This window comes from Cimex lectularius, unplaced genomic scaffold (assembly GCF_000648675.2).
Source record: "Cimex lectularius strain Harlan isolate CLEC.00 unplaced genomic scaffold, Clec_2.1 scaffold29, whole genome shotgun sequence".
NCBI classification, from domain to species: domain Eukaryota; kingdom Metazoa; phylum Arthropoda; class Insecta; order Hemiptera; family Cimicidae; genus Cimex; species Cimex lectularius.
The window spans coordinates 799,148-814,547 of NW_019392675.1; the positions used below are offsets into that span (position 1 = coordinate 799,148).

General features: G+C 34.1%; 1 protein-coding gene across 1 annotated transcript in view; it reads left to right on the top strand.

Moving 5' to 3' along the window:
- Positions 1 to 15,400, top strand: part of LOC112126419 — a 224,024-nt gene that overhangs the window by 60,633 nt on the left and 147,991 nt on the right. The window contains exon 2 of the mRNA XM_024225469.1: positions 7,981 to 8,057. Within this exon, the coding sequence (XP_024081237.1) occupies positions 7,995 to 8,057 (63 nt within the window). The 5' untranslated portion in view covers positions 7,981 to 7,994. The remainder of the gene's footprint in view (positions 1 to 7,980; positions 8,058 to 15,400) is intronic.

Below are 15,400 nucleotides of genomic sequence, written 5' to 3' on the forward strand. Positions count from 1 at the left end.
AATAATACTGTGTTTTTGTCGGAAGGTTATATAATACAGTTTTTAAAATGAAAATAAAATAATTAAAATAAAATAAAAAATAAAAATAAATCAATTGGGCAGAGAAAGCGTAAAAAGATTGCAACATGTACAACAAATAGCATATAAAACATGAAAAGTACAGCTGGAAAATGTTAATAGAACCTCATACTCTAATAGAAAATATATTTAAATTATTTAGTAATCGAAATTCTGTGGTCTACGCTCGGTGAATTTAGTGAATTTAACAAGAGCCTGTTCATTATATTCATAATATATATGCACATGGCTCATGGTTAATAAGCGTACGTTGAAATTGCGGTGAGTTACAGCCCTTTTAACAGTTTAATAAAACCCCCGATGGAAATTTAAACCGTTAATTTTGTTCTAAATGCGATACATTTATAAATATACAAACTGCGGTGCAATTTAACAATTAGGAACGAATTAATTTATGATTATAAGATTATGTTTATGAAATGGAATGAAATAATCCGTGCAATAACTTAAAAACTGTTCGAAATCAGCCAATTTTCATTTAAATTATACATACCTAAATAACGTATATAATTGTCGAAAATAATAATCGTCATGGCTTCAATGCCATTGAAATTACAGCACATAAAATAGATTTTTTCACAAACAGAAAAATATACATTCCGCATTGGTGTAAAAGACAGTACAATATTTTTTTTAATTCTTTCCATTAACTATGACAAATTATGAAACGTTAATAAGAATTGTAAGCAAAACATAAATATTTCATGAAATGGTAATCAAGGAGGGGACCGCGAAGGACGAGTGGTTGGGTTTGCGATTCGATTTGGCCGACCTAGTGGTTCTGGGTTCGAATCCTGGCAGTGCGCGTGGCTTTTTAGTTGATAATGGTTTAAAAAATGTGTAAAGTGGTTTGACCCCTCGTCCGCGACACCCAACGGCTAGTTGGACGTTAAGCTCTCCTGAATAACAGGAATTACTTTTACTTTTTACTTGATTTCAATTAATGTACATCTAGAAAGAACCACCATTAAGGAATAATTATCTTTAGCTACGATACTTGTCTACTTATGTTGATAAAATTTGTAACATAGCTTACCAACTGCTTGGATTTATAAGAAGAGATTTTCCATTCTATAGAGAAACTAGTAAATCTACTTTTGTGTTCAATGATCGGACCCTTTCGTTTAGTCGACATATTACAAATTCTACAACGAAAAAATAGAAAATGTACAAGGGGAAATTATAAATATTACAGGATCAAGGATTGGCTTCAAATATTTAGACATAAGGACTACTCTTATGCCATTCTGAACACACTTCCTTACACTGTCGACGTTTCAGGCTAGATCTTTTTCCCTTTTCCAACTCGTATTTAATGATATTGACTCTTCCCTACTTGGAAAACTTAATTCCTTCACTACAGTATAAAAATATCTTCCACATACCATACTTGAAACAATCTTACCTATTCAATAGCCCTCTCCTGCGACTTGAAAACTCTCTGTCTATTTTACTTGATTTTCATAACTCAAGCATTTTTGTGCACTTTATATTTATACTATTTTTTGTTATATACATGTAAAGGTTAACTTTCCGTGTAAAAAGAAGTAGTATCAGTGTCAGTAGGGAAGAGGCATGCTGATTTCTTTATTTGGCTGCTGATGATTTACAGAAGCTATGCTCTTAGCATTCCTTTATTCCTGTTGATAAATCCCGAGTATTGATATAATCGCATTACATTTTTGCTACTTGTTTTGACTGAAATTTCTCTCCAAATCACAGCTTTTTTGGACACACATTTGAAAAAAGGATTAGTCATTGTAAAATATGATTAATCTTTATATAAGGGATTATTGGTTGAGATAAAAAAGTCAGTGTCACGAGCGGGATTCGAACCCACGACCCTCCGCTAAATACGCCGCTGCTCTACCACTTGAGCTATCGTGTCTTCGATCCACTCGGACACTAACTTCCCATCTCAACCCCACCCTTTCCCTCCTTTTTGCCATTTTTCAAATTCGTATAATCTATTTGATTCTCGGCGACAAATGAAATTTATGAGCTTTAGTGAAGTGTACTTCTTGCTTATTAAATCAATTGATCTCAAAATCTAGATCAATCGATTTAATAAGCAAAATGAAGCATAAATGGCAAGAAGGAGGGAAAATTCAAAAAGGTGGGGTTGGGGTTAGAGCAGCGGCGTATTTAGATGAAGGTCGTGGGTTCGAATCCCGCTCGTGACGCTGACTTTTTTTATCTCAACCAACACCTTACTTAAAAACTCATCTATTTGAATTTTATCCCTGGATATTATAAAAAATTTTCTTTAAGTTTAAGTAAGTAAAATATGATGCAACTTACATAAACAGAAGAATTTAAGGATTAATATTTAACCAAAGTTCATTAGGCTTTTATGCACGTGTACATTTGCAGCAATCTCCTATTAGGAAAAATATATTTTACCTTCTATTCATTATTATACTAATCTCTTGTCTTCTAATAAACTGCTATTAACTTTTTAAATTTTAACATTTTTAACCTAAGCCTTACAAAAGAATGTCTCTTAAAGAGAGAATTCTAACGGGAATTTTGACGTCTCTGATCTGCTCAGGTGACAAATTAGTTTTAACTTTAAAAGGGACAAACCTTTCAAAATCTGACATAGCTGTCCTGTCACTATCGCCGTTTCCCAATGAAGACCACTTATCGATTTCGTTCAAAACAATACATCATTCATTGTTAGGCGAGATAATGAATGATTTTCGTCTTTGAACCGGAGAAGTGAGAGGAAAGAGTTCAAGTCCCAAGGTGAATAATTAATAATTAACACATAAATTAAGTTGAAAGCGGATTTTTCGATTAAACAAACAAAACCAATGGAGCAACGTGCTCTTTTTAATTTCTAGCGAAAACCGTAGGATTATGATATTTTAAACACTTAACGAAATACTTGCACTATTTTGGTTCCGAACATGTTAAAAATTAACTTGATAATGAGATTTAGCCAAATTACGGATAATAAATAATATTATCACAGTAACAAACCTAATTAATGGGTTGTTTAGAATGAAACATGATCCTTCTTTCCAGAAGTAGCCGAGGTTATCACGTTTCAAATCCAGGTAACCTAACAAAGCTGAATCGTATTGACCAAAAGCAATCTTTATATCACAATTCCAGTGGGACACAAGGATTCACAACAATTGACATTTTTTAACTAACCAACTATGAATACAGCTAAGATCAATAAAAAAAACATTTGCCCTGAAATAAGAGTAAATTTGTGTAAATTTACAGCGAACAAAGTTTACAAAAAACGCAAATCCTGAATTTAAAAAAAAAGTTTTGTTTGTTTGGGAAATGGGCCTAGTACATTCTCATAAAAAAGGATATATCCAGAAATGAGTCGAAAACCTGCTGGAACAATATTCCAGGCATGAGGCAAGCGAAGGGCCATCCGCAATATTTAAAACCGCATAGAACCAGATTCTCGTTGGAATCCTGACAAAGCACCGCCGCCAAAGATGGCACATGCACCGGATAGGAATACTGACAGTAGGAACACTGTGCACATACGGCTAGGAAGAAGAGGAGGCCACAAAACATGTTTTATGTGTCTGTGAGGGTCTATGAAGTAGAAGATTCTACCAACTATGATAGGAAAAGCCGCAACCAATATCCTACACTAAGAAGCCACTTACAAGGGCTATCGAGGTTGATGAGCAACCTGAAGAACGTAGGATTTACAATTTATAACGCACGATTTATAAAAGTAAAGGAGCACGGTAGATCTATCTACTCAGGTCGAGGTGTAGATGGCAATCCCTTGGGTGGAAATACTTTAAAATATTAATTACCTTGAAAATGGATAGGATTGTTGAACCATTGGTCATTAATCTAACGTTAAACTTATGTCAAAATCTGTTTGTCTTTTCAGCCAACATTATAATTTTTTTTTTGTGGTGATTAGTGACTGTTAGTCGATAATTATTCAGAAATCGTGAGATGCGGTCTGGTGTGATGTAGGTTTATTGAGCCCTGAAGATGATCTCAATAAAGATCGAAACGTTAGCACGATAAAGAAAATGTTTTTCTGAAACCTACATCACACCAGACCGCATCTCACGATTTCTGAATAATTATAATTTTTGTAAATAAATCTTTAATTAACGAATGCGGGCAAAACCTGGCTGAGTAATTTAGCAGTTTGGACTTATATCCAAATGATCGTAATAATCGTTGTCGCGGAATAAGCCCACGGGAGCTTATACGTGAGCTTTATTAACCTTTCCCCAGCCCCTGCCCACACAAAAAATTATTTCGTTTAATAATTTAACCAATGAACAAAACGACATAATGCTTGATTGAATTCTTGAAATTGACTTTTTTATTAAAAAGGAAAAATGGTCAAAATCGATGACCCACCATTGGTGCTTAAATTTGTATTGCCATTAAATTGAAAAGTTTCATTCCAAATACCTTGTATCTTATACTTCCCTCGTACTGAAAAGAACGATTCTTCCGAATTCGTCAAGGATCGGTCTATAAAGAAATATTGCTTGAGTGGAGCGGGAGTGTCACAGAGCATAGTGCTCGGACCAATGTTGCATCTGATCTTTACCACAATATTCCGACCACACCCTAATGCTATGAATATCATAGCACCAAACGTTACTATCGATTATTATTAACCAAATAATATTCTGCTTTAAACTTTAAATACATTATGATTGTACCATTATCAAGGAAAAATAAAGACCTACATTTGAAAACGTTTTATTTCGTTTCATGAAATATTACAAATCAAATTAATTACTTATAGTATGATTATGTATGATTTATGAATGCGAAATAAATTATTGAAATTAGGCCCCCTTTTTCCCCTAAGTTTATAATTCTACCTACTTGTTGGAAAAGAAATGAAATATTTTTGGTAATAATCGTAATTATCGCGATAGAAGTTACCAGAACACAAAAGTAACAATAAAACTATGAATCATAATATAAAACTAACTAGAAATAGAATGCGATTTAAACTAAATTATTAACATCAGCCCCCTTTTCCCAAAGATAGTAATGCCTCCTAGTTTTTTGAACATAATTGAACTTTTGATGGATAATCTTGCTTACAGTTCATTATATTTCAGATTGACCAAATAACTTCTTTCAATTAATTAATCTTTATGTAAGGTGTGTGATGTTTAGTGACCGTTAGTTAATGATTATTCGCAGATCGTGAGGCGCGGTCTGGTGTGACATAGATTTTGAAAAAACATTTTCGTTATCGTGCCAACGTTTCTATCTTTATTGACATCATCTTCAGGGCTCAATAAAGATTAAAACGTTGGCACGATAAAGAAAATGTTTTTCTAAAACCTACGTCACACTAGATCGCACCTCACGATCTCCGAATAATTTATGTAAGGTATTGGTCGAAATGAAAAAGTTAGTGTCACGAGCGGGATTCGAAACCACGACTTTCGGCTAAATACGCCGCTGCTCTAACCACTTTAGCTATCGTGACTTCGATCCACTCGGACACCAACTTCCAATCTCAACCTACCTTTTGAATTGTCCCTACTTTTTTGCCATTTTTCAAAAAGATTCTTATAGTGTTCTGCAGTCTCCAGAACGAAAAATTAAAACATTAAACTATGGATTACAAAATGAAATTAGTCCTTAAAAAAGTAAACCCTATATAACCCTATATAAGCTCAAGACTGTCACTACTGTTTAATAATTGTGCTTAATACTCGAGGAGTGTCAAGTAATCGGGCAAGAATGAATGAGATATGTGCTGTGTGAATGTATTTATTAGCTGGGTAGAAAAGGGCGAATGAGAAACAGTTGTTTGTATCAATGTCCTGAGTGAATGTAATTTATAAATGTGGAATGTAACACCAAGAATATGGACTACTGTGAGACAGCGTGAACGTTATTTATTAGGGTGAATGGAGAAGCTTATCCCCGAGAACCAGCGAGTACTCTGAAGCATTGTGAATGAAGGGTGGTATGTGAATGCAATTTATTGGCAGGAATGGAGTTGCTTCTCGAACTATTACTCCAAGGTGTATTGATTATTCAGTGAGTGTGATGAAGTCTGGTGTCACTATTTGAATAGTATTTATTAGCTTGAAGGGAAGGTTTTTTTCCCAATTATCCGGAGGAATGTAGAGTTCTCTAAGGTAGAGTGAATGAAGTCTGGGGTGTGTATGTTATTTACCAGCACAAATCAAGGGTCTTATCTCTAATTAACCCAAGGAATGTCGAGTTCTCGAAGCAGGTGAATGAAATCTGGTATGCAATTGTAATTTATTAGTGAGAATGGGGGTGCTTTTTCCGTAAGTGACCAGAAGAATATCGAGTACCATGAAGCAGTCCTGATGTGTATTGTAGTTTATTAGCGTAAATGGAGGGACTTCTTCCCCAATTACTCTGAGGAATATCGAGTACTGTAGGGCAATGACTACCATGTTTTAAATGTATATTTTTTATTGTATGTATAAAGTATTATGTTGCTATTTTGTATTTTATCCACGTCTGACGACTGTGATGCCATGAAATAGAAAGAGGCTAACAAAAGGATGGGGGAAAAGATAGATTGGTTATCTTAACATGCAATGCTAAATAGATGGGAGATAGTTGAAAATATGAGAAGGAAATGTAAAAAAACGGCAAAGAATGAGACTATCTGCAATATACAATATACAATTATGCCAAATTTAATCCAGTTCGGTTTATCTCTTAATACACTTTTGTCTGATTTATTAATGCGATATGGGATAAAATATAGCCTCCTTTTCCAAAGTTATAATTTCTTTTACGTTTAGTGGTCAATTGACCAACCTACATCATTCAATTAATTATTCTTTCTATGTAAGGTCTTGGGTGAGACAAAAAAGTCAGTGTCATGAGTGGGACTCGAACCCACGACCTTCGGCTGATACGCCGCTACTCTACCACTTGAGCTATCGTGTGTTCGATCCTCTCGGACACTAACCAACTCTCCATCTCAACCTACAACTGTTCGAACCTTCCCTCGTTTTACTATTTTCAATTATAATTTCTCCTGCTTCATTCTCCTCAAATAGTCGTGGATAGAAAAATACGCGTGAAAAACGAGGAAAATAAGTAAAAACAGGCAGAGGGCCGGCGATGGCCTTAGCTGTTTGTCGGCCCAAAAACTTCCCACAGTATTATTATTATTATTATAAGGCATTCCCTCCTAATCTCAACATTTCAGTACCGCGGATTCCCAAAGGTCTCGTCCTAGTTCTTAGGAACGAGTACATATCTTGGTGAGGGTTACGGAAAACTGAAGGAAATAGAAGATGGAAAGGTTTAGACCAAAGTCTAGCAACAAACCTAAGAATTGCCTCCTCCCTAAAAATAAATTTTATCTAGAGGTTTTAAAGTTGATATTCGCGCTGAAGAGTAACCTGCTGCTCCGTATCGAAACTTTGCTATTATTATTATTATTATTATTCGCATACTTATTGGAAAATAAATGAAGTACATTCAGTTAATGAGTCTTAATTATGGTGATAGAACCATAGAATGTATGAAACCATACTTTCGAAATGGAAGTTGTAAATTGAAAAAAAAAAAAATAATAAAAAAATAAAACAAATATTTGACGACTAGCAAACTCATTTCAAAGACAATGCTTTCTTTGTACATAAACTCTCTCGGTTTTAAAATGGAGTCCCAATTTTCCTCATACGCCGAGGCCACGCTTTCCACCCCCTTACATTAATTTTAAATTAAAACCGAGGAAGGGAGGAAAAAGCCTGGAATATCCCCGAAACTTATTTATATACCAGTAATTCCAGGGAGGCCGCATGTGGAAAGAGGTCGGAAACTGTAATAACCGAGTCTATTTTTTAACGGAGACAATCTCGTCTCAACTACTGTCTGTTTTTCGTACATAAAACACGAATAAAACCAGTTTTTACATTTCAGATGCAGTTTTAAAAATGGGATTACAAATCGTTTCTATCCTCGCACTCTCGGCCTGCGTTGGCATCGTTTTAGCAAAGGTGAGTAGATTATTAAATTAATAAACTAAGTAATATTAAATTATTGTCATAATCAGAGTCGTAGCCGAAGTAATAGAATTTAACATTAAAAATCCGTTTTATTTAAGGGGCTAATTATATATTTTTTTGATAAAAATCTTTTTTTTTTAGTTTTTAAATTTTTTTCAGTTTATTTGATTTTAACTGAATTTTTCTACACATCGTGTGTTTCAATTTGATACAATAGTTCAATAATTAAAAACTGTTAAGACAAGTTTGGAGTCTTTTTTAAAACTTTTATCTCCAACATGCCTGCCAAATTATTTGATTAATCCAACCCCTGTTTATTTTAAACTATAGAATTATCTTACAAAAATAGAGAATAGTTTATATACTTACGGCAATTTAATTTTAGTAGGTACTGTAATTTATACGTCATTTTATTAAAGGGAATTTACATTTTCTTTATTTACGTGTCGGTTTACTGTAAGCTTCTGTCAATACAGAACGGATTAGTGTCATAATTCTCTTTTGTCGTCTAATTAAATCCAGTTATATATTGTAAACGTTCGTCCATAGCCGATACGAATAATAATCGAATTAGTACGAACTGAGTCGTAAAAAAATAATTAAACCTTGGTATTCGAAAACGAATAAATTTGTATTATTAATTATTCGCTTTATTTTGTTGAAATTATATGTAAAAATGGATAAAATCACCAAGTTTAACTGTAGTTAGGGCCTCCGATTCGAGCAATATTTGCCAAACAAGCGATTCGGAGTTCGAATCTCGGCCTAGCCCAGAGAATTTCAATTGACGGAAATTTGTGGTGGCTGGATATTTTTCAAATGATTCAACAGTAGCGATACACTAAACTTTTAATTAATTAATATAAATTTAGACTGAGACAAAAATAAACTCACCAAATAAATTATTCAGAAATCGTGAGATGCGGTCTGGTGTGACGTAGGTTTCAGAAAAACATGTTCTTTATCGTGCCAACGTTTCGATCTTTATTGAGATCATCTTCATTCTCTCTTTCTCTTTTAGTCTTTCTGTCTCTTTCCCGCCCAATTTATATTTGATATTGTTTTTATTGATTAGGGGTTCGATCAGAGAGAGCAGCGGCGTATCTAGCCAAAGGGTTCGAATCCCGCTCGTCACACTGACATTTTTATCTCAACTTAAAACCTTAATTAATTGAAAGATATTAATTGGTCAAGCGGACCAAGAAAATTGTGAATTTAATTGTTTTTATTCCTCAATCACATCAATTGTCGCGTTTTACCTCAGATTCATAAATCGAAGACCCAAATCAAATCGGTGTTTATGTTGAAAAAATATATGTATTGTTAAGCATGCTCTATTCCTTGTTCCTATTTTCCTTATTTTCTTAACATAAGCCAAAACTTGTATAATATATCTATCATGCGAGCTTAACAGTTTTGCCACGAGTGTCCAACATTATGATGGAATTATAAATTTTTAATCATTTTTGAAAATCTTAATCAACGGGTCATCTATCGCCTCTTGATACGTGAAAGCTTCTGTGCCGATCCGGCCCTGTAATTATATCTGCTAGATTTTTTGTCGAATTCTGTATGGATTAATACGGATGAAGACATAAAAGGATGGGCCAGCCACTTATTTTGAAATTGTAAAATACGGATAATTTGGTGTGATATGTTAAATTAATAAACATTCACAGTGTTTGAATTTACCTTTCGACACATTTTCTTTTTCTTTTACTTGATATTATTTTTTGGATGAAGAAATTTTAATTGGATCGCTTAAAAATCATTATACGTAGAATTTAAATCATTATTATTTTTAAATAAGATTCATTTGCTCATTATTGCTTCAGTCGACCACGGTTTAGTTACTATAAAGAAGTAAAATAAGATTATTTCCATATCAAACAGTTAAGTCGCATACGGACAAAGAAAATTGGCAACCCTGGTTGCAATTGTTGAATAAAGCAGTTTGTTTATAAATATGTGCAATATATTAATGTTATTTTTTTATGTTATCAAAAGTTAAATATTATTACAATTACTTTGTAGTTTATTATAATTGTTTTACAACTTTCTTTGCTTTTCTTTTCTTTTTGTTTCTTAATTCTTTTTTATACATCCAGGGTTAGTGTAAAAGTCGAACTCATACAATAACATATTGTTGTCAAAATTGTAAGTTTTTTTATAGTACATATTACATTTTTGTTTATTTTGTCCTGGATATTGTTTATCAGAGTACGTATGAGGAACCTAAGTACAAGCCATTAATCTTGGAGTCGCTCTGGGTTGCCAAAGGGGATGTAGTTGCGAAAGTTCACTGAGAACAAAGTTCCACCTCACACTGTATTTGTCACCAACACGTAGATCTCTTGTATAATTAAACAGATTAACATTAATAAATTACGATCCGTGAAGAAGGGGAAATACGATAGCTGTCTGCTGGAAACTTTGATTAATTCGAATCGCCAGGATAGTTCCGATTGGAAGTGGGAGTAGTAAAGTTGGTTCTGATTTGTTTTCACCGTACGAAAAAATCGTCCGTTTTACGAAGGTATTTCACGAACGAGCGTTACAACAGGGATTAACGGTTTTGTTTTAAAATACAACGGGAACCAACGACAGGAGCTTCGGGACGTCTTCTGTTCCCATTTAAATGCAAATACAATGCTCATCCTATTCCACCGTCGCGTTGCCCTTCAATTTTTTTTTCTTCAAAACAAATTTTCTTCGTCATATTTGGTCAAGCATCTAATATACAATAGAAAAGCAATAACGGGTTTCTGCCAGTTTTATTTTCTATCTCAAGAGGTAATTGGCAATTAGGTAAGTTTTATACGCCAAGAGATGGAGAAAATCATTTTTATTTTTTCCTCTTATTATTTATCGGATTCCATAGAGAAAGACAGCATAAAACAATTTTCATAAAATATTTCTTTATCACATTAACGATTTTTTGAGACTGCCCGTTCCTCCGCTTCAGCTTTTTTAAGCTTAAATAGTGTCCAGTTTCATGGATTAAAAAAAAATTATTTCATATCAGGCCTATTCTTTGTCTGCAGAAAATATGAGAAAATAAACGAATATCATTATAAATCTCTCATATTTAGGTCGCAAACGACTCTTTTTACAATTAACGTATTGATGTATTATTTTAAATTATATCATATATATCAATATTTTACACCATACAATATTATTTGAATTATTTTCCAACATGAACAGCTTTTGATTGTATGAAATCTATAGTTTTGGTTTTCGACTAAAACCTCTTAAAAACAACTATAGTTGGGTCATTTTCCTCCCAAACAGACGAACGTTTGGTCAATTAGACCAAAATACATGTTGATAAAAAAATATGAAAAATTGTTGGTAATTTAATAATTTCGCCATAATTCTGATTACCCGTGGCAAAACCGTTAAGCCTGCATGATAGATTTATCCAAGATTTGTCTGATATTAAGAAGAAAAGAAAATAGATAAGGAACGGCGAATTATAAAATAGGCACCAATACATATATTTTTAAAAACACTTTATTGATCTGTGTCATCAAATTAATTATCCATGGTAGAACGGTACAACTAATTTGAGTAAGAGAGAAAAAGGCTTATAAATAGAAAGAGGGAAGGAGAGTGCGGGAGAGAAAAAAATAGAAAGAAAGAGGGAGAGAGAGAGAGAGAAAAATTGATAGACCTGTACTAAAAGAGAGAGAGAGAGAGAAATTGATAGACCTGTACTANGAGAGAGAGTGAGAGAGAGAGACTGAAAGGGAGAGGCAGAAAAATTGATCGATACTAAAAGAGAGAGAATTAGTGCAATAGATAGAGAGCAGATTAAAAAAAGAGAGAGAGAGAGAGAGAGAGAGAGAGAGAGAGAGAGAAAGACTGAGAAATTGATAGACATATGCTAAAAGAGAGAGTCAGAGAAATTGAGAGATATTAAAAGAGAGAGAATTAGTGCAATTGATAGAGAAAGGGAGAGAGATAAAGCACAAAAGAAAGCCAGAGAAGACTGAGGGAGAGAGAGAGAGGAGAGAGAGACATTCATAGACATACACTGAAAAAGAGAGAAAGAAAAATTGATAGATATATACAAAAAAAGAAACAGCGATCCGGTAGATACTGAAAGAAAGTGTAAAATTGATAAAAAGCAGATTCCAAAAGACAGAGGGGGAGATAGAGGAAGAATAAAAGAAAGTCAGAGAGAGAGAGAGAGAGAGAGAGAGAGAGAGAGAGAGAAGAGAGAGAGAGAGAGAAAGAGTGATGAGAGGGGGTAAGGAAGAAAAATGGTTATATCAATAAAAAGTGTGTGCGAGTGAAGAAAAACAAAATCCATTTTTCTAATAAAAACATGAAAAATAACTAGCTGTTAGCTATCATTATTTATTGTTGGCTAAGTTAAAGTTCAGAGAGAGCCAGAGATTTCTTTAAATTAAATGTAGAAATGTCTTCTATAATTGCCTGATAGGCGAAGAAACGTTGATAACGTTTATATTGTATTACTTTCACAGAATGCGTACTGAGGCAAAAGTGAATTTTTTATCTTATCGTTGGTCCCACGAAATAGAACTTCCTGCCGTTGGCATCCAAAGAAATAATATCTAATCTCCAACTTCAATCTGATATTTTGAAAGAACCTTAAATGTTAATTATTATATTTTTATTAAGTATTATTGTAGGGATAGGAGAATTCAACAGTTTTTCTTTTGAATATCTCTTATGTGGTTTTATATATAAAATTATGCAAATGTGTCGTAGGCTGTCAGCAGGGAATGTCGCGAAGCGCAGGAATGGAAACTAATTTGAATAAACTATGAAACACAAGGACTCCGTTATTTAATGCTTCTTAAACTTGGTTGTAAAGCGTATCTGTCCGCTGTAAACTTAATTATATTTTTCGCTCCGTCCCCGCCCTGAATCCACTGCAGTCTTTACCAATCCTTGAGTGTAAAGTTGGTGTCGGACTTGGAATAAGTTTTCAACTGGCGTCGTTCAACAACTTTTTCCTTTTAATTCAGTTTCTGATTTTCCACTCTTTCTTTTCTTTGATATACGTTGTTATACTAAATTATTAATTTGTGCTATTTTGGTCTAAAACTAGCCTTTTTTCAATCTATAGTTAAATTTCACGTTAGTCGTCTTATATTTTGCCATTTTTAAACCAATGTACCCTATACAATCTACGTATAGTCGGGTTTTGGAGTTATTAATTAATTAATAAGATAAACAAGTATATTTGCGCGGTTAATAATAATTTTTATAATTTATGACATAATGAATATCCCTCGTCATATTTTAGTTATGTGTGATTTATCTTTTTACCAAATAAACGTAGTATTTATCGCTGTATTTTTATTATATTTGTACTGTTTGTACAAAAACTCTCTTATCTCACTCTCTCTCTCGCTCTCTATCGCTCTCTCTATCTCTCTCTCTCTCACTCACTCCCTCCATCTCATACTCTTTCTCTTTTTCTTTCCTTCTATCACTTTGCTCTTTGTTACTCTTAAGTCATTCAATTTCTCTTTTTATATTTTCATATATGTTGTTATTTATTTTATTATATTATTTTTATATGTGTGGTGATTAGTGACCGTTAGTCGATAATTATTCAGAAATCGTTGGATGCGGTCTGGTGTGATGTAGGTCTCAGGAAAACATTTTCTTTAGCGTGTCAACGTTTCGATCTTTATTGAGATCATCTTCAGGGCGTGGGATTTACAAACATTGTGTAAATTAACAAATACATGTAGGATGTGGAAAGAAAATTTATACAATGCAATATATATATATACACACACACACACGCGCGCGCGCGCGCGCACACACACACACACACACACACACACACACACCGTATTCTTTTTTCTTCCTCTCATTCTCACCTGTATTTCTCTTGGCTTCGCTCTTTTATTCCTTTCTTAACTATTTTTTCCTTTCTTCAATTTCTCCTACTCTTTTTCTCATTGCCTTTTTTTCTATCTCTTTCACACTCTCACTACCCGCCTCTCTCTATCTCTCTCTCTCTCTCTCTCTCTCTCTCTCATTCACGTTTCTTCTTATTTCTTTTGTTTGTTTTATAATTGCAGTTAATTATTTATTATTTTTATTAATAAATCCCCTTGGAGTATTCTTCTTAAAATCCCTCCCTTCATCCGTCACCCCCTCTCATTCTCTTTCTGTCACTGTCTGGCTCTCTCTTTCTCTCTCTCTCTCTCTCTCTTCTCTCTCTCTGAAGTAAGTTCAAATGTGTTTATCTATATCGACTGTTTTTCAAAGTTCCTATTTATACATATGTTAATCTACTTTTGGGTTAAGCTGTTTGATTAATAATATTCCTATCCCTTTCGCTGTACTCGGTTGCAATTAGAAGAACAAGGAAATATACCATTAATTTTCTAGTTGTCCGGCATAGAAATTATTCAATAAAAAATTATATTTCCTTGTACAAGGACGGTGCCAAACCGACTTCCCGTCTTTTGTGCATTTCCTATAGATCCTTCATCGGCTTCCGCTGATTTACATCAAAATGTATTCACAAAGTTTTAATTGGGCCTCCGTCCTTCCTAAACCACTGTCAATAAAGATCGGAATAAACAGAGTCAAAAACGTGAAAGGGTCGTCGTTTTGATGTCCGGCAGGGCTTATCGTCAGCGGAAATATCAGTACGAATTAAATAGAAACCGCAACTCGGCAATACACGGCGATACGAGGGCGACATTTAGCAACTCATAAACAGTACGTGTAATGCTAATTTTCCCATTGTGCTGCAAATATTTCCCGACCCTCGGCCAACAGGGACTACGCAATTCGTGAGATGTGCACGAAAACAATTCAACTTGCTAATAATGAACATTGAGCCAGATGCCACCGCTGCAAGCGCCGCCGACTCTCAATTGCCGTGAAAATGGCTCTGCTTATAAACGAAGAATTTATTTTTCTGACTGATTTGAACAACTTTTCGGTCAGTTCCGTTTCGCTCTGGGTCCCTTCGACAAAACAACACGGTGATTCGTCGGAGAGACCCAGAGCGAAACGGAAGTAACCACGAATATAGCTCAAATCAGTTTTTATTAATTTATTTTTAAGCGTGTCGTTAACGAAAGAAGATCCTGATACCAATATTTTCCAGTCATGCCATAAATCTGTAAACCGTCAACAGCTCACCAGCGTTCTTTGCGCGGACACATTGGCTTGATTTCAATGCAAATCCTAAACGGACGAGAGAACCCAGACGTGTAAAACACAAAAACACTCTCTGTTGAGGTTTTTCATTCGACTGGTTTAAATACTTTTCAAAAACGTACATGGTTTACTGGGTAAAGAACGCAGGAAGAGATATCTTAAGAGGA